Source organism: Sphaeramia orbicularis, chromosome 17 (assembly GCF_902148855.1).
Source record: "Sphaeramia orbicularis chromosome 17, fSphaOr1.1, whole genome shotgun sequence".
NCBI classification, from domain to species: Eukaryota; Metazoa; Chordata; class Actinopteri; order Kurtiformes; family Apogonidae; genus Sphaeramia; species Sphaeramia orbicularis.
Genome location: NC_043973.1, coordinates 41,628,136 through 41,649,306, shown reverse-complemented (window position 1 = coordinate 41,649,306; position 21,171 = coordinate 41,628,136). Strand labels below are relative to the sequence as shown.

Sequence of the window (21,171 nt, the reverse complement as noted above, 5' to 3'; positions counted from 1 at the left end):
GGTTAATGGGTTAATCTAAATTGCCCATTGGTGTGAATGTGAGAGTGGTTGTTTGTTTCTATATGTCAGCCCTGTGATGAACTGGTGACATGTCCAGGGTGTACCCCGCCTTCGCCCCTATGTAGCTGGGATAGGCTCCAAGTGACTCCCGTGACCCTAGTGAGGATAAAGCGGGTTCAGAAAATGAATGAATGAATGAATGTATATAAATAGAGAATTAGAATTATACATTCTTAAAATTTTACATTTAAATAGTATTTACATATTTATATTATTGATTGGGGGTGTTACTGTGAACTGTTATATAGTCTGATGGCTGTGGGGAGGAATGAAGTGCTCCTTTTTGCACAGGGGATGTAGAAGTCTTTAGTAGTAAGTGTTCTAGATCTTGCAGGAGTATTTTTCTGAGATATTTTCTTCATTTTCCATTGCTACAGCCAAAGAGCAAAACCTCCAGTCTGAAAAATGCACTTAGAGAAGTTTGTTTTCTTGCAGATTCCTATTTGTAAATAGTGGTATAGTCCAAAACAGTGTATTATTTATTGGGTATCATTAAGAAATAGCATTCTGCAAGGTTTTTTTTAGTTTTAAGTGCATTTTTCAGATAGGAAGTTTTTCTCTTTGGCTATCCCTAGTTTGTTACGTAGTTTAACATGAAAGCTTGTGAAAAGTGGATACAAAATCATGTGAATTTTTTTCTCTATTTAACCTTTCATAAGTGATTTATCACAATTCATTATAACATTATCTTCTGTATTTTGCATTTTTCACTGTAAATCATGTATTTTCCTACATTAAATTTCCTATATTTAATTTGGATTTTCATGAATTATATCAAAACAGAAGAAACTGAAGAAAAGGTGACTTTTACAGCAAATATATCATTAACTGAGCATAAATCAAGTGTCGATCCACTGTTATTTGTCAAACTCCATGGGTTTTGGGATGGTGTTTCCATGGTAAGTACAGAGCCTATGAACATCCAAATGGGTCGTATCTGATGACTATGAAAGGATGGCAAACTACATTTTACACCAACTATTTACATGGATTGACAGGATTAGTGGATAAAGAGGTATTATGCAGTTTAGATCAGTAGATGCTTGTAGTTGCCAATGAATGTTGGGGTCTTTATGGGTTAAAGGAGTGATATTTTGCTTTTTTAAATGGAATTATGCATTTTAAAACATTTCCCTGTGGTCTACGTAAACTGTAAATGCTGTGCTTGGGACGGAATTCTTTATTAATTAAACTCCACAGGTCCATCTTAAACCCTATTTTTGAGTAATGGGACGAAAAAGGTCGTTTTGAACGCTGGCCCTTTAAATGCAAATGACCCCACCCCCTCCAGGTTGTTGACTGTGCGCTCTGTCCCGTTCAGCCACTTGAGTTCGTTAATACAACCAACAACTGAACATTTTAGGCAATTGGCTCGACGTTTGGACATATTTTGAGTTTTTACTACAACCACTGCTGCTGTTAAACAATTATGTCGTACTCAGAGAAATGTTCGTTGGAAGCCTTGACATTATATGTGCAAATGTGGTGACATAACTAGTTATAAAATGTAACTATTTAAGTAGGAATTGAAACAGGTTGTAGAAATCCACTCGATTTTTGCCAGAATGAATATAGAGATAGCTTTGCAGCACCTGGAGGGTTCAAATTTTGGAACTATTAGGGTTTAAATACACAAATAAATGTACCAAAGACTAATAAAAGTAGGTTTAGCAAAATATGACCCCTTTAAGGTTTATGCACGTATTTCCTGTATTTTGTGTTGTATGTCAAAAGCAGAGAATGAGAAGTAAATATATATATATGCTCATTTCAACCCTGCAGAATCAACAACGATAAAGATGCCCTAAAACTTTTGCACAGTACTACACGTCTTCCAAGAAACTTCCTGAATGACAGCTGTAGTTGGGATTATTCACTTATACACTAACTGCTAACTCCTAAAATGATTGCTAAATTTTTAGTAGTCTTTAAGATAATGATTAGCTTCAGTAATTCCACCCCTTTTGTCCAAATACGGTCACCTCTAACTCCAAAAGCGTCATCATAGTAACAGTTATATCACAAACTACTGGCTTCAGACAGTTTAGAACCCAGTAGGTGACGATAGAAGATTCATGATGTGCTCTGGTGGAATAAAGAGGACCACTTCAGGCACTTTCATGTGGAATTTGTGAGGATTTATGTAGGGATTGAATCATTTTAATTCCAAAATTTCACTCTGAACACTATTTTGCAAAGGCTCTGTTACTGTGTCTGCACTCAACTTGACAATGAACTGTTGCAATGAGCTGCAACAGTTCAGAGCAGCAGCAGCACAAGCTCCAGTTCTCTTTATACATGACACAAATACACATCCTTCTTCTTAGCAGCATCTTGTTCCTCCCACTGCCAAAGACCCAAAAGACACAGATGTTTCAGTGTCACATGGTATCTCCACTGTCTCAGACTAGCAGCGGATCCATGCCCAGTCATGTCAGTGGGAGAAGTAATTTGTGATTACCTCCGCCAAGGAGGTTTTGTTTTTGCCAGGGTTTGTTTGTTTGTTACCTCAGCCAAGGAGGTTATGTTTTTGCCAGTGTTTGTTTGTTTGTCTGTTTGTTTGTTTGTTTGTTTGTTTGTTTGTCTGTCCGTTAGTGTGCAACATAACTCAAAAAGTTATGGACAGATTTGGATGAAATTTTCAGGGTTTGTTGGAAGTGGGATGAGGAAGAAATGATTAAATTTTGGTGGTGATTGGGGGGCCCACGGGGGGGGGGGGGGGGCCCTGATCAGCCTTGGCGGAGGTCTGCGCTCTCCGAGTGCTTCTAGTTTGTCTGTTTGTTTGTTTGTTTGTCTGTCCGTTAGTGTGCAGCATAACTCAAAAAGTTATGGACAGATTTGGATGAAATTTTCAGGGTTTGTTGGAAGTGGGATAAGAAAGAAATGATTAAATTTTGGTGGTGATTGGGGGTGGGGGGGCCCACGGGGGGGGGGGCACTGATCAGCCTTGGCGGTGGTCTGCGCTCTCCGAGTGCTTCTAGTTTACTTAATTCAACAGATTCTTTCATCCCAAGGTCATCCAAGTACATAATGGACCCATCATCCACAAACCACAGATCTTCTGAACATCCTGATATCAACCCATAAAGACCCAGTGTTACTTTCATGTCAGTTCCCAAATGAATTTTTCTCTATATTTAACCTTTCATAAGTGATTTATCACCATTTATTAAAATATTATCCACTGTATGTTGCATTGTGTTCCAGTGTAAATTATGTATTTTCCTATATCTTGTAGATATTCATTAAAGCTCAGAGTAGATTCAAAGGAAACAGAGAAAACCGAAGAAAAAGGGACTTTTTCAGCAAAGATACCGTTAATATAACAGAAAAACAACTGTCTCCTTTCACTGTCATCGATCCAACTCCATGCGTTTTACTGGTTATTCAATGTTGTAGAAAATGGCTGTGTTTCCCTGTTCACTACAGAACCTCTGAACGTCCAAATGGGTCATATCTGATGACCATGAAAAGATGAATAACTGCATTTTACACCAATTATTTACATGGATTGATAGGATTACTGGATCAGCAGGTATTAAACAGTTTAGATCAGCAGATGCTTTTGGTCGTTGGTGGATGTTTGGGTTTTTATGAGTTAAAATTACTTTTCTCAAATTAATAGGTCAGAAGAAAATTCACTTAATTTGAGACTGTCTCTGTCTCAGTAATGAACACAAATCTCAACTTAAGAAGGTAAAAGATAAATACGTTAACAATAAAAATATATATTCATATACAATCATGGAAAAAATTATTAGTCCAACAAAAGTCATCAAAAACAATGATAATGCAATCAAGTACTAACTCCTTTGTGTATCATGCGACTAAACAGACAGAAAAGAAAACATGGAATGCCTAAAAACTGTTTTTGTCAGTACAATGCCATAGCTATTTATGTAAGAACTGAAGTGATTTTGGTTATTATCAAGAAAACCATGGAAAATGGCTGGAAAAATCTGTGGGATACAGAACGACCACACATTTGAGCACCTCATATTGTGCCGTATTGTCATTTTTTCATAATTTTGTGATGATTTAACAACTAAAACAACGGGAAAAAAAAAAAAAAAACATCAAAAAATAATCAACAGATTAATCAACAAAATCACAGTCACCATTACAGTCCATAAAATACAAGCCATGCTCATGCATCTATTATAAATGTGGTGAATCTCATTGAAAAAAATGCTAAAATACTGAAAATCTCCTTTCATAATGGTACTCTTTCATTTAATGCATTAAATCAGATATTAAATGTCATGCACAGCCTTGATTTGATGCAAAGCTTGAGTTCATACAAATTCACATACATACAGTTGTGGAAAAAAATTATTAGACCATCAAAAGTCATCAAAAGCAATGGTTATGCAATCAAGTACTAACTCCTGTGTGTATCGTGTGAGTAAAACAGACAGAAAAGAAAACATGGAATGTCTAAAAGCACTGTTTTTGTCAGTTCAATGCCGTAGATATTGATGTAAGAACTGAAGTGATTTTAGTTATTATCAAGAAAACCATGGAAAATGAGCTCTTAAATTAAACTCCTATGAGCTATTTTTCTTGTTATCTTTATATTTGTCCAAACAAATATACCTTTAGTTGTACCAGGCATTAAAATGAACAAGAAACTGAAGAAAACAAGGGGTGGTCTAATAATTTTTTCTGCGACTGTATGCTCTCAAAGCTTCTAATCACGTAAATGTAGGAGAAAATAAGTAAAATGTGAAACCTATGATGCCTTATCTTTGTAAATAAAACATTGTCAAAGCCCCATCTGGACTGACTGATCAGTCCACCTGTGGAGCAATGACCCATAACCACCCAGCTGCTCATAAATCCTCTGCAGAAAACATTAACATTTGAGAACGTGTTTAATATGATGTAGAATTAGTAAATGTAAGGTAAAGTCCAGGATGAGTCATGAGATGTTTTCCAGGTAATGATAAACTGACTAGATCTACAAAACACTTTTGGGTCAGACACTGGTGTAAAGGTGATCGGTAGATTCAAGACATGTCATATAAAAACACTTAAACATCGGATTTGATATCATGTGGGTTTAAATGTTCCTCCATAAAGACAATCAGACACCCTTTTCCATCTTTTACAGTGATAAAACCCAGCCGACGTGTCATTTTGCACCTTGTTTCCTGCATTTTATAGAGGTTTTAAAGTGTTTTTCTCACCCTAATGTGACTCTGGGCTGACTTTGTGATGCAAGTTGTCCAAATTTGACGCTATCTGCTCTTGCAACATTTCTCAAACAAAGCGGTTATCTACCAGCAGCCATAAAGTGAAAGTACTTAGAAGGGCTGCTTTTGTTGTTGACAGCATGTTTGTGTGTGGCGTTCAATCCTGGGGTGCATTCGGGAAAACGGAGTCTTTATCCGTTTGTGTGCATGACGGCAGGACAGAACACTGATCAGTAGGATAGTGTAACCGACTCGTAACAAACACTGTTCTGTGCTCAGTCGGATGAGTTTGAACCTTTTTTGTAATAGAAGCCAAATAATGAGGGATGTGTTTACTCCCTTGTGTTATGAAATGCCAGTGGTTTGGACTGTCAAGCAGAGACACAGGATGTGAGGAACATATGCTGTTTATGTTCGGCAGCAGACTCGGTGTTCAAGCAGCTGGTTGATGCTGTGTGTCATCACACCCGTTGTGCAGGGATAGTTTGCCTGATGGGTTTCTACATTTCACCCCAATAACAAGCTCACTGGGAAGGCATTTGCTTGAAAACACCCAGAGGAGAGAATTTACATTAGTGGCCTTTCTGGAACATGTGATGTGCTCTTGTTTACTTCTGTTGTGAGCAATTTTTTTTTTTTTTTTTTTAAGTTTTTGTCATTTTTTTCTGCCTTTTACTGAAAATACATGTAGATGGTCTTTGGTGTTTTATGTGGCCTGACATTTAGATAAAAACAATATGGCAGCACATTACAAGGCAACAGCATGTGGGTGGGGTCAAGGGCGGCACGGATGGACAGCCCATGACTTTTTGATTCATAACTTTTGAACCAGACAAGTTTAAGACAAATAATTGGAAAGGTCTAAATGCCATCTTAAACATACTCAAAGAGCAAAATTTAGTTTCAAATATTTTTAAATGGAAAATATCAAAAACTACTGTGTCACAGATGGACAAAAAATTAATGTCTATTTTTTGCTTGAATTGCAAAGTTCTCAAAAGTGAAGTTCCTATGACTTTTTCATCCTAAAATGTATTCAGTGTATACCTTAAGTCTTCTATTTTACAACCTAATTGGTTTGAGGAAAAAAATATTTTATCATACCTAAATATCAAGAGTTTTGAAAAATGTCAGCGTCACATATGGACAAAGCCAAAAATGTCACGGATGGACAACAAAAGTAAATTAAACATTTTTTATTTCAATTATCAATATCATATACTTTTTGTATACATATACTTTTTTTTTTTTTTTTTTTTTTTTTACAATATTTACAACATACAAATAATAACATTATTTACATTTACATTTGTGCATTTGGCAGATGCTTTTTTCCAAAGTGACTTACAGGGGACATTACATTCAAATGTATTTTGCATAGATATATGCATTTATTAATTGTATTCAGAATATGATATAAATAATATAATAGTCAAATATCAGTGTATTGGGAATAAATTTAGTTTATTTATGAGACTTTATAAAATGAACCCAGAATGACAGCTGAAAAAATTGTGACTTTCCAAACATTCACACTCATAAAACTACTCAATTTTTTTTCACAAATTTTTTTCTCATTCAAAATATATTTTCCTAAAAATATAAATAATTACCGACCCAAAAATATAAGTTTGGTGTAGATTATTGTAATTTCATTTTTTGACCAGATGTTAACCGTCCCTTGACTTCGCCCATGTGCAGAAAGTGCATGTAATGACTACTGGTGTCCGCCCAAATCCACATCATTTCCGTACATGTTTCTCCTGTAAAAGGTCGTTTGAGTTTCTGTTGAATATTTGTCCGGATTGTGTGCTTGGCTGCCATAAACACATACTTAATCAGATGATTTTCAGGATAGGTCACACAAACAGCTCATTTGAGATCTTTAATCAGAGGAAATTCATTAGATGCATTCTGAATGCTGTTTTTTTTAGTCATATTTTAATGTTAAATTATCTTACAGTTTTTCTCTTAATCTTCTACAGGAAGCTGCACTGCACCCGAAACTACATCCACATGCATCTATTTGTGTCTTTCATACTGAAGGCCGTCGCCGTTTTCATCAAGGACGTTGTCCTCTATGATGTCGGGGAGACAGAAAACTGCCAGTCAACCGTGAGTCTGCAATTCTCCTTCACCAACATGTGCATTTTATTGTTGATTTTTTTGTGTAGAATCAAAAGAGCCTTCGTCAGAGATCAGGTTAGCTTGTCATGTGATGTATGAGCAGAAGGAAACTGTTTTAGTCATGCACTCAGTCTTCGTTGATTTTAATGCTTTGTCTTTGAGTTTACTTACCGTCTGAGCATTCAAGTGCTTCTGGGTGTAGCAGTGTTTGCCCAGTCCCTTCCACTCCCAGGACGACATTTCCCCATTCATCTCTCCAGCAGGATGTTGTGAGAGTTCCTGTTTGCTGAACATTTAGTCTGAACTACTGAGAGCTCTGTCAATAAGTCACATGAAGAGTTTTGATAAGTAGTTTTGATCGACAACATAATCACAGAAACAATACGAAACAACTTAAGTGCAAGTTACGATAAGGAGTTTGATAAGCTGCTGGATATGGTATTATTACTATAATTCTATTTTATTTGATCATTCAAGTCATAGACGTCAGAGGTGTTTATTTAGATCTTGTTCCAGATGAATCCACTGTTTTATTACCTGAGATGATTAAGTCAACAGACCGTAAATCACCTGATTTACTGTCCATGAGAGCTGATTGTTGATGGCTAAGTTTAGATACATTTCCTCTGCAGGGAAAACAGATTGACCTGGTCCAAACACAGCTGCTAACCCTTTCTAAATAAATATAGAAAACAAGCAAATGCAAGGGGAAATCCTTTTAGATCAGTTTACACATCATTAAAGAACCATTCAGGCTTTGGAGAAGGAAAAAGACAGAGGGAAAATCATTACAAGATGCCATTTGTGGAAACTTTAATATCTGAATGCTTCTGTGAAACTGGGTTTATTTTGGTACCTGGCACTTTGCCAGCTTTTTTAGACCTGATGATAAAGAGAAATTTAGATGCATTTCCCCCCAGGATGTACCTAATGATGACTTCAGATAAATGCAAAAAAAAAAAATTATACTCTTGCTCTGAGCCATCCCAAAATTAATGAATTTTTAATAAAATATTGGAGCCAGAAATAGGACCAACATTGGGGCAGGAGAACCTACCTAGGTGTCAGTGCATTTGATCTGGAAGAACATGGCTTGAATTGGTCTTATAGACCGCTATAAATGAAGACACTGTGTTAAATGTGTCAATCCTAGTGGTTTTTCTATTCCTGACATGTGGGTTCACATTCAAAATGGAGACATTTTTCTCTTTGAGATGTCTTAGCGGGGCCAGGCAGGCGAAGAAATCTTTCCATTCTCTGTTCGGTCTGGTTTTCTGACTGTGACTGTATCCAGGCAGGTTGAAGCGTAGTAACGCACACAGTCACAGGATCGGGTCAATCAAGATATGCTCTCTCAGACATTATATCCTGCATTTTATTTGAACTTGATTTTTAGTAGGAAAAATGTGTGGTGTTTTAATTATAATGAAATGCATATTGAATCATTAAATATTTTTTATTAGTAATTTTTTTTAATCAATTACTAAAAATTTCAGGTGACCCCATTTGAATTCCAGGCGACCCCATGTGGGGTTGTGACCCCAAGGTTGAAAAACACTGGGTTAAAAGTTGTGAAAATCTGATGTAAGATCCACTGTGTAATAGAGGCATAGAAGTTGGGAGTCGGCTGTTAAAAGCATGCAAAGTATCACTTTCGTTTCACACCAGTGTAAGTTACATTAGTCATGGATCGCACCCCCACATATATACCCCCCACCCCCTGTTCCGACAGATCGACAAGATACTGAATTTTATGAAGTTACCTTTCATGGGGCCCACATTTGGTAGCGGCGCCCCATCATGCAGACATGCTGATTTCAGAGGAAATTGCAGTGGTCTCTCAGTTTTTTCCAGAGCAGTAGGTTTTCCCTTTACAGCTCTAACTGTTATAGACCTAATGTGAAAATCCCTACTGTAGCCTTTCTTTTGCATCTTACTTTATAGTTTCTTCATTCTTCTTTAAACACCTATTTAGTATTTCTCCACCTATCTGTGATCTTACACCTACTGAACCACTCATAGTATATTTACCGCTTTTAAAGCTAACCCCTGTGGACTTTCCTGTCATTGTATCACATTAATATCTTCGCTGCTACTTTTGATAAATGGAGTGTTTTCTTAACAGTGAGTCATTAATATTTATTTCAGCGGGTTCGTCACATTACTGTCAGCGGAGCTTAATCTGTGGGACCTAAGTCGATTTCCGTGATCTGACTTTTTAAAGGATATCTTCATCAGTGGTCATACTCTTCTCAAAAGGGAATCTAGGGGTCTGAGCCTATTTTACAGAACTATTTACAGCTCCGCTCTGTTTTAAATGGTCCGATCATCAGGACTACAGAGTATTACCCTGATAGGAATATTATTTAAGCTGATATAGAGGAAACGTACCTGCCAACATCCAAACGTCTCCCATATCTTCTCTGATAAAAATGTTTTCAGTGGCTCTCTGATAATGATGTCTTTGTCATTGTGCATCCTTCAACTTCTGTTGGTGCCTTTCATTATGTCATTTCTTTCAAAATTCACTTACAGGCTTTGTGCATTTATTTTTATATTTTTTCACAGTGTTCACATGTGTTTTATTCTTCTGCTGTAACTGTTGTTAGACTCATCAGCGCTCAAGGTTCATGGGTATTCATTATCAGTCCTGCTATATGTGTGAGTGCATATAGAATGGAAAGAAATAACCATAGACTGAAGAATAATAGGGTACAGAAGAAAGAAAATAAGGTTACCAATAATTAAGTTACACAGAGTTCAGTATCATACTCATATTGTCATAACTTTTTACTTTGGGGGAATTTAAGTCTATTTTAAGGATTGAGGAAACAATACGCTTCTCAATTTGCACTAAAGTCAAAGTTGAACTTGTCTTTTGTTAATCTTGAATTTAAAAAAAATCCTCTATAACCAGATACTGTATGTATGTATGCATGCATGTATGTATGTATGTATGTATGTATTTATTTATTTATAATATATAGAGGTTGTGTACTATGTCTATACAGCTCTATTGGTTAGGTCACACTTGGAAAATAGATTATTTATCTCAATGGTTAATAGATTAGATTAGATTAGATTAGATTAGATTAGACTTTAATGATTCCACAATGAGGAAATTCAATGGTCAAGGCAGCAACAGAATAAAGTGCAGAAAAAAATGTGCATGTATGAAGTGCAAAAGACAAACAATATAAAATATTGTTAATAGTAAAACTGTAATGACTATATACATATTTACAACAGAGTGTGCAGGTATAATATATTATACGATATACCATATGTTCCCAAAAAAATTACAATCAGACTTTCCGCATTGATAACTTTCAAAATAATTAAACAATCTAAATGCTATTTCAGGGTATGAAACTATAACTTATTACCTTCATCTTGCAGAAAACGCCATTTAATTTGGTTCAGTGGTCACAGAGAAATGTGGATCTTTGTAAAACATGTCATGGGTTCATTTCTTCCCAGTTTGGCACCTGGATGCTCTTGGTATCCATACGAATGAAAATATTTTGCTCACAACTGACAGGGAACGAACAAATGAATTCAAATTCTGTGCATAACATTATATCAATAGTGTGTACTGTGGTGTGAGGTTTTGTTGTTTTTGAAAGATTTATTGATCTCTCAAGTACCTTACCAACGTTTGCAAAACTCAGAAATCTGCTTCCTTTTTGATGTAATTCATTATTCATTTTGTTAGTTGATAATGAAAAGAAACAAGCAGTGACGTTTTCAAGAGAGATATTTTTGTGCGAGAACACAATGGACAACGCGTCTCCTTACAAAACTTGGAGGGAAGGGACTTCTGACATGCTTTACAAAGATCCCCATTTCTCTGTGTGATTTGGGGGAAATGGAAAATGAATCACATTTTCTTTTGTATTGTCCTCTTTATGATGAGCTGAGAGCCTCTTTGTTTGATGACATGTTTATCCTAAATGCTGATATGTTCTGGATTACTGATGATGACAAGATGAAATGGTTGTTTTGTTCAAATGTATTTAAATTACTATTATTTTTTTGTAAAGCCTGGAAAAAGCGGCGGATGTGTTTGCTTAAATAGGTCAATACTTTGTTTTGTTCATATCTATTGTGCCTATTATTTGGTATTTGATTTTTGGTTTATATTTTTGGTGTCTTATAAGCCCATGTAAGGGCTAGGCATGTTTTTTTTATGCAAGACACAATAATAAAAACATTTATTCATTCATTCATTCTCTGTGACCACTGAAGCAAATCCAATGGGGTTTTCTGCAAGATGTAGGTAATAAGTTATAGTTTCATGCCCTGAAATTGCACTTTGATTGAATCACTATTTTTAAAGTTATCATTGCAGAAAGTCCAATTGTAATTTTTTGGGGACTTACGGTATATAACAAATATGATAAAGAATATAAAAATACTCGTACTCATACTGATACTATATAAATAACACAAAATAAATGGAAAAAGACAAGTAAATAATTTATGGCAGTTTTATGCACTGCATTTCAGCTTTAGACTGATATTGTTTCTAAGGACTATACCAGTCTTAAGTACAGCTACTGCTTCAGTGACTAATGGTGGTGCTGTCTAAATGCAAATTGAATAAAATGACCCTAATTGTATTGTGATTTCAGCTCTGATGTGTTTTCCGTCACAGTTAAACAGCTCTGAAGTGTTTACATTGGTTCAATGACATCTTTAAGTACAAATGGCGTCATGCATATGCTTTGATGTTGTGACTGTATTGAGTCTTTTGAAGTTTTCTCCCATGTAAAGGGTGCCTGCTCTAACCCCCCCTTCATCGTTCTCCTGTAGGTGGGCTGTAAGGCGGTGGTGGTCTTCTTCCACTACGGCGTCATGGCGAGTTACTTCTGGCTGCTGGTGGAGGGCCTCTACCTCCACGCTCTCCTTGCCGTCTCCTTCTTCTCCGAGAGGAAGTACTTCTGGTGGTACATCCTGATTGGCTGGGGTGCGTTTAGGCTTCAGAGCCATATGTTGAGGAATACAGATAGCTGTTTAACAGAATTTTCCATTTGTCTTAAGTGACACTCAGACAACACGAAATACATTGAATCTATTCGATCTCTTCTGCAGCATCTACAATATAACATGACATGAATTTATGTAAATGAATGTACAAGTGATGTTGGATATATGCAGATGCAACAGAAAAACGCTGCATCTTCTGCATCTGAATTAGTCTTTCTGCCAGATTTAAATGAGAAACAGCAGGTGGCGATTTGTTGTTCCTTCATTTTCTGTCTGTCATTCACTACCGCAGGTTCTTTTCTAATTTGGCCCATTCCTCAAATTCCCTTTTTTTTTTTTTACATTAATAAAGCCTCACTATAAATAGACCTGAAATGTTGTTGCTTCTGCGACAGGAAAATGGAAACAAGCCCGTGACTTTAGAGCAGATACAACTGATGAGCCAATATTAGCACAGAGCACATATGATGCATGCTAAAATGATAAGCGTAGCCAAAATCTAATTTGACTTCAGGTTTTTCCTGGCTGTAAAGTCCTCTAATAGATTACCAGTGTACACATTTGATCATGCTGAGTCAGTGTGGTGTTTAAACACAGTGGACATAACTGTTTTATTTCCAATGTTGAAACAAACTTACAAGGATTTCTGTTTATGTTTCTTGTTTGCAGGGGCTCCAACAATCTTTATCTCAGCGTGGGTGATTACGAAGGCTTATTTGAATGATCCTGGGTGAGCCATTCATTTTACTTAATCTCACTGATTAAAGTGACATGATTATCTTTACTAGAAGAAACAATTTAGATCCAATACAGGTCAGTTTTGGGGCTTCACACACACTCTTAGAAAGAACATGTGGACTTGGCAGGATGATTTATGGCTGATCTCAGTGGAGGTCTGTGCTGAATTATTAATTCGCAGAGGGTGAAAAGAGAAGTGGCTGTTTCTCTGCCAGTTTGTTATCATCTGGAATAATGTATCTGTGATTAAAAGTTCCATAGGAGATTGTTGTAATCCACCGTTAATTCTGAGAGGCGATGTTTGTTCTGAGTCTCTTATCTCTTCTGGCAGGTGCTGGGAAATAATTGACGACAGCCGATGGTGGATCATCAAAACACCTATTTTAGTCACCATACTTGTAAGTCTCAGAGCCTCAGGATGCATATGGTAATGAGGATGAGGAGGGTATTTTACACTCAGAATAAGTCTTTCCAAGTCAACTTTACGGCTGTTGTAATTATCCAAATTACATCCAAAAATAACAAAGAAAGACTCTGGGTTTAAAAAGACGCATTCCTTTTTGCTGCGGCAACTTAAAACACAACTTTCACAACTCGTGGCATACATCAACTTACTACCGTGAAAATTCCTAAGCTTCATGGGTAATGCTAAGCCTCATGGGAAACGTAGTTATCTTCTTAGCATTCGCTATTGCTTATTTTAACTCCACTTTTAACATAAATCCAAATGAAATGTATCTTTTACTCTTTTAGCAATAAATTAACTGCAACTGCATATGCATCATGAAATTACAGTAAATGCAAACATAAATTACTTGAACTTTATCTTCCCCAAATAAAGTTACAACAACTGCTCAATTTCTAACACGACACAAAAGACAGAAATTAAGACCAAAGACAGGAATGCATACAGGGTGGAGAAGCAAAATTTACAATATTTTGAGGCAGGGATTGAAAGACAGTGTATGACCAGTTAGTTTATTGAAAGTCATGAGAATTGATTTGCCACAAGAAAATTGACATAATAGAAATTGTTTTATTCTATGTGTCCTCCTTCTTTCTCAATAACTGCCTTCACACGCTTCCTGAAACTTGTGCAAGTGTTCCTCAAATATTCGGGTGACAACTTCTCCCATTCTTCTTTAATAGTATCTTCCAGACTGTCTCGTAATAGTTTTGCTCATAGTCATTCTCTTCTTTCCATTACAAACAGTCTTTATGGACACTCCAACTATTTTTGAAATCTCCTTTGGTGTGACAAGTGCATTCAGCAAATCACACACTCTTTGACGTTTGCTTTCCTGATTACTCATATGGGCAAAAGTTTGTGAAAAGGTATGGATAATAGTGTTAGGTATGATTATGACATCAATATATGTTTGGTTTCAAAACAATTGACGTAGTGCCTGCTGAGAAAAAACAACTAAATGTTCATTGTAAATTTTGCTTCCCCACCCTGTACATTTAAAATAAAATTACAGTCTTAGAGAATCTTAGAAAAGAAATGAAACCGTGTCTTTACTTGGACAGTGAGAATTTGGAAAAAGTTCAGGTCAGTGACGGTGGTGTTGATCAGCTTTACTATGTTATAATATTGAGTTGCTCATGTACTGTACATCAGTACATTTACTTTGACAACAGTAGATGTACCAAATAAACTTCTTTACTCAAATAAAAATACAACTTTTCTAAAAGTAAGAAAAAAAGTACATTTCTACCAGGTGTTTCTGCACAAAGCTCCTAAACCTCACATCATGCATCTAATATATTAGATCTCCCAGTCTCTGACATCTCATTAAATAATCTATATTTGCATCTGTCATGTGTCAAATGCATTGCTCTAGTACAGGGGTGGGCAACTACAGTCCTCGAGGGCCAGTATCCTGCATGTTTTAGATTTTTCCCTTTTCCCTCACACCTGGAAGCCATTACATCATTATCAGGCTTCTGCAGAGCTTGACGAAGAGCTGATCATTCATTGAACCAGGTGCGCTGGAAGAGGGAAACATCTAAAACATGAAGGATACTGGCCCTCGAGAACCGGAGAAGCCCACCCCTGCTCCAGGAGTCGTCTTTCCCACATGTTAATGTCCCATGAAAATTGGAGATGATGCAAACAGTAATTTAAAAACTGTAAACTCTTGAATCCATTACTGTTTGTAGTGGAGTAAAAGTTAAAAAAAAAAAAAAAAGGATAGGATAGGATAGGATAGGATAGGATATTCAAGTAAAGTACAGATAATTGAACAGAAAATAATTTGTTGGAGCAGTTTTCACTTAAGTATCGTGACCCATCACCATGTTTGTAGTATTATAATAGTAGTAATTGTAGTAGTCGTAGTATAATACTATAGAACTCAGGACTCAGGGTGAGGCCCAAAAATGAGCTTTTTTTTAATTTAGAGGTAAATATGTAGTAATAAGATGATTTGTGAATTCATGTCCCTATTTAAAATTAATATAAAATGTTGTCCGAATTTTTAAATGTTGAATCTAACATTATTAAATGCAGAGAAGAGGCCTCAGTTGTGAAAAATATGTATAAAACAAAAAAATTATGTAAAAACACTGTAGGAGCCATTCTTTATGTTTGTTTGTTTGTTAATTGTGGATTTCTGGTTTGAGTTAGGGGAGGGTTAAAGGAAATCTATTTAGGGGGAAGGTAACTAGGTCACTGGGAAGGGACGGGGAGATCATATGGTTTTTACCACTATCCGTTAGAAGTCAGCATCATTCAGTTATCATGTTGTAGTGTAATCTTCATGAGACGTTGATGTGACCATCAAAGAATGTTTAATAAGACTGGGCAGCTCACCAAAGGATTCTGTCAGGACATTAATTGCCTTGAAGCATGTCAAAAACGAGGTCTTTGGAACTTTAAGTACATTTTAGATGTTTATATTGTTATTAACCTCTTTTGTTTATTTATTTTCTTTCTTTCTTTAACGGTATCAGAATGCACTGTCTTGACTATCTTTATACATGTCTTACTTGTAGTGCCTTTTTTTTTTCCCTTGGGTTCTGTTTGTTTATCATGTCTGGTGTCAATCTCTGTATCATCAAAACATTACTTGAAATTATAAATGTTATACTTGTTAAATGAAAAGTTCTATAAATAAAGTTAAAAAAAAAAAGAAAAAAAAAAAACAAAACGAGGTCTCCACCCAAACCCAGCAGTGACAGGTCAGTCACTATACACACAATAATAAAATGATGTAAAGGATGCAACAAGATGAAAAGACAATATTACCTCATAACATATAATATTACCTCAATTTCCTCTGGGTTCTACCCAGAGGATCAGTGAAGTCTAATCTAATCTAATCTAATCTAATCTAATCAAGTGATGTAAAAGATGCAACAGGGCATAATTGACATAAGACAGATGTAAAAAATAAGACAAATATGTTGTAAAAGAAAAAAAAAAAAACATGCAAAAGACATGAAAAATAAAATGATCTCGATGCAACAGGATTAAGTTGTTGAGAAAAAAAAACATGATGAAAGATGTAAAAAGGTTAAACTGATGTAAAACATACAAAAAGACAAAAACTCTACATTAATAAGACACCATGAGAGACTGTTTTGACTATGGAAGAGTCAATAAAAGTACAGATTTATGGAAATTTATGGTGTATTTTTTAAGTTTGGGTCCTGAGGAGATTCCAGATTTCTCTTTTGGAACTGTAGTCACTGAAATAAAAACAAAAGATGCATTTTTGTTCTTCAGCCAACAAGTCTAAGACCTTTTGACACAGATTCAGTATGATCTGTCCCAGAGGATCTTTCTTGAATGAAATACCAGCTGGTTTTTCAGCAAGAAAAGTGAAGAAATGAGGTAAATACAGTCTCTTCTGTTTTAATAATGCGAGCCCATCACTATTTGTTTACTCAGGTGAACTTTTTCCTCTTCATCTGTATAATCCGGATTTTGCGACAGAAGATGAACTGCCCAGACATCGGACGGAAGGAGTCCAACCAGTATTCGTGAGTTTGTTCTTGTGGACATGGCGTCGTTGGCAGCTGTAGCTCCTGCGCAGTGACGACAACTGACATCACGTCTCTGACTTCATTTTGTAGGAGATTAGCCAAATCCACCCTGCTGTTGATACCGCTGTTTGGGATCAACTACATCATTTTTGCTTTTATCCCTGACCACATCAACCCGCAGTTGAGGATGGTGTTTGATCTTATTCTGGGGTCATTTCAGGTAAAAGGTTTCACTTCTTTTCAATATCAGCACTATTATCTGATGAATTATGGGATTATATGTGTTTAGAACTTCTTTTCCTCCACGTAGCATTTGAGACGAGACAAGTGTGAAACAGCTTCTTAATACGAAGACAGTTTATCAGATTAAGCCAGACCATGATTTGTTTGTGACATGTTTAATTTTGCAGCCTTGAATAATGATGCCGCTGATTTACTGAGTATTAAACTGAATGTAAACGCTGAGAGCCAAGCCCAATGATGGAAACCTAGAAATGGAAAGTATTCTTAATTTATATTCGTTTTAGCCAAGAATGATATCTCTTGGGAAAATTTCCCAGAGGTCTCAGTGATGAACCTCCTGTCTGTGCCTGAAGCTGGTCATAATCTTACCGCCATTATTCATACGCAAGCATTTTGAGTGTTTCTCCAGCTGCACTATCACACTGATATTTATTTTTTTTTAAATGACTCTTAACTGCAATTTATCGAGGTCCTCTTTGGGTCTTTTTCAGGGCTTTGTTGTTGCCGTCTTGTACTGCTTTCTGAATGGAGAAGTGAGTATAATTGAACAAAAAACAGCTCTACTATTCCTTTATTTATCCAAATAAATCTTATTTTCTGTCCACCTGCCATCTTAACCCACTCAGAAATACCCTGAAATTCCAAATTTCAACCTTAGTGTGTTATTGGAGGACATTACAAGACTCTGTTCCTTTTAGATAAATTAAAATAATTTTTTTATTGTTATGTAGAAAATCAAGGTCAACGAAGTTACCATATTCAGTTCCTTACCCCGTAAGTTGCAAAAAATAAAATAAAATAAAATACAAGAAGTAAATATAAAGAACACAAGAAAATCTTATTTTATTATTTTACGAATCTTTATTTTCTGAAATTCAACATAAGTATAAAAAATACAAGAAAATCTTAACTCTTAGCAATAATATATATATATATACATATATATATATATATATATATATATATATATATATATATATATATATATATTTTTTTTTTTTTTTTTTTAAGTAATGTTATGTAGAAAGTCAAGGTCAATGAAGTTACCATATTCGGTTCCTTACCCGTAAGTCGCAAAAAATAAAAATACAAGAAGTAAATATAAAAATGCAAGAAAATCTTATTTTCTTATTTTATGAATCTTATTTTCTGAAACTCTACATAAATATAAAAAATACAAGAAAATCTTATTTTATTGTTTTATAAGTCTTATTTTATGAAATTCAACATAAATATCAAAAATACAAAAAAATCTTACATTATTGTTTTTTTAAATCTTATTTTCTGTCCACCTCCCATCTTAACCCACTCATAGAAATACTCTGAAATTCAACATTTCAACCTTAGGGTGTTATAGGAGGACTTTATTACTTTTGTTATAAATTAAATTTTATTTTTTATTGTTATGTAGAAAATCAAGGTCAATTAAGATACCATATTCGGTTCCTTACCCGTAAAAAATAAATAAATAAATAAATAAATAATACAAAAAGTAAATATAAAAAAATACAAGAAACCTTAGTGTGTTATTGGAGGACATAACGAGACTTTGTTACTTTTGTGATAAATTAAAATACATTTTTATTGTTATGTAGAAAATCAAGGTCACTGAAGTTACCATATTTGGTTTCTTACTGGCAAAAAAAAAATAAAAGAAGTAAATATAAAAAATGCAAGAAAAATATATGGTGAAGGTGAAAGGTACATGTATTTTAGAACATTACTTTTAGAACATTAGACCAACATAAGTGCTGATCCAGACCCCTGTCCACATCCACATTATGCCTTTAAACATCATTCCTTACATTAGTACCATTACTTCATGGTACCTAAAAAGGCAGGTCCACTCACTGTTCATGCAGAGGTGGACCTCACAGACCCTGTAGACCACATTGGACCTGAGATTGTTGACTCACTGTCCTCACTGTAACTATTGCTGTCACTGTCTGGAAATTACCAGAAATAGTCGTTTACCTGATAAGGGGTTAATCCTCTCTGTCTCATCCTGTTTGTCTACATCCACTCCTCTCCTGCAGGTACAGGCAGAGATTAAGCGTAAGTGGCGCAGATGGATGCTGCAGCGCTTCCTGGGCTCTGACATGAAGTACCAGCAGCCCTCCATCGGCAGCAACGGCAACAACTTCAGCACACAGATCACCATGTTGACCAAATGCAGCCCTACTACACGCCGGGCGTCTGCGTGTCAGGAGCACTTCTCCGCCATCTGAAACCCCTCTGAAGCCAACTCCCCCCTCGGTTTTTATCATTACGTTCTCAGTCTGTGGCTCACATGCACTGTTCAAACCCAGATGAACATGAAGATTTGTTACTGAAGGTTAGTGACACGTTAGCACCGAGGCTAATGTTTGTAGCTGTATTTATTACCTGGAAGGATGAGCGCCAGGCTTCGGGACATTTAATTTATTCAACAAACATGAAATATCAGTTAAAATTAAAGTTTAAAGGTGCAATATGTAACTTTCACACGTGTTCATTTTGCTAACGTGGAGTTTATATCGGAGTGTTTGATTATAATTGAGTCATTTTCTTAGGTTTTTGGTGCAAGAAGTGACCGTATTTGGACAAAGCAAAGTGCAAGGGTTGATGCTAATAGTAACTTAATGACACAAGATCCTTTGTGTCTTGATGGCACAACTTTTGCTAATTTTCCTCGACTTGGTTTGGTTTTGGATTCAGTGCGCTGCAGCGTTCCTCAGTTCAGCCGGTTGTCATAGTAACGCTATGTAAACTGGGACTGCAGCTAAGACTAAAGTAAAGATGGCGGAGGAAAACTTTAGACATGATTTCTTAAACGTTACTTTAAGGTGGGAATACGGTTGTTGTGTCTTAAAATCTGTGTTCCATGCTGGGGCGCTGATAAGGACGGGGTAAACATGACAAATTCATGGGGCCCGGCATTTTTGTGTGTGTGTGTGTGGGGGGTCGGCATAGAGCAGGGGAGGGGGTCCAGCGGATACAGGCTAGAAGTTGTGAAAATTTTATGTAAGATCCACTGTAGAAGAGGCACAGAAATCAGGAGTCAGACGTTGAAAGCATGTTAAGTTTCAGTTTCATTTTCACGGTAGCGTAAGTGACAGTATGTATGGACCACACCCCCACATATAAATACATACATACATACATAAATACCCTCCCACACTCTGACAGATTGATAAGATACTGAATTTTATGAAAGGGTCCACAACGTTTACCTTTCATGGGGCCAACAATTGGTAGCAGCGCCCCTGGTTCCATGTATTAAGAGTCGACTTAAAAATTTGACTTGAACTTTTCTGGAGTCGCTAGTTTGGTTTAGATTCCCATGTCGCAACGTAATGACACGTTCCTTCACAGCAATGATTGTGGATTAATCAGTCGGTGATCTGCTTGATTTTACATTCACATGTTTAGTATTGCTTAGACTCATTTGGATCCTCAGCAAAGGTGATATTAGAAACAGTACTCCATACTCTGACTGGAAACAAAGAAAACATGTCAACAAGTCAAAGGACGTTAAGCTGATATTGTTAGCAAAAAAACAGCGTTATTAACTGGAAATACAGAAACTACAGCACTGAATGTCTGAATTAGCAGGTGATGGAGGTTTGTACTAGCCTTCTGGGGCGCCGTAAATGGGGGTAAATGTGACAAATTCATGGGGCCCAGCATTTTTGGGGGAGCCCATAGAGCAGTGGAGGAGGTTCAGTGGATACAGGTTAGAGGTTGTGAAAATGTCTGCGGTATAATTGCGGCATGGAAGCTGGGAGTCGGACATTGAAAGCAGCGTTAGTTACATTAATTATGGACCACACCCCCATGTATATAACTG

At 36.1% G+C, this 21,171-nt stretch overlaps 1 protein-coding gene across 1 annotated transcript in view; it reads left to right on the top strand.

Moving 5' to 3' along the window:
• Nucleotides 1-20,153, top strand: part of LOC115438022 (vasoactive intestinal polypeptide receptor-like) — a 48,942-nt gene extending 28,789 nt beyond the window's left edge. The window contains exons 6-13 of the mRNA XM_030161460.1: nt 7,241-7,370; nt 12,198-12,351; nt 13,041-13,101; nt 13,441-13,507; nt 17,005-17,096; nt 17,190-17,319; nt 17,834-17,875; nt 19,379-20,153. Of these exons, the coding sequence (XP_030017320.1) occupies nt 7,241-7,370; nt 12,198-12,351; nt 13,041-13,101; nt 13,441-13,507; nt 17,005-17,096; nt 17,190-17,319; nt 17,834-17,875; nt 19,379-19,570 (868 nt within the window). The 3' untranslated portion in view covers nt 19,571-20,153. The remainder of the gene's footprint in view (nt 1-7,240; nt 7,371-12,197; nt 12,352-13,040; nt 13,102-13,440; nt 13,508-17,004; nt 17,097-17,189; nt 17,320-17,833; nt 17,876-19,378) is intronic.
• The last annotated feature ends 1,018 nt before the right edge of the window (nt 20,154-21,171 follow it).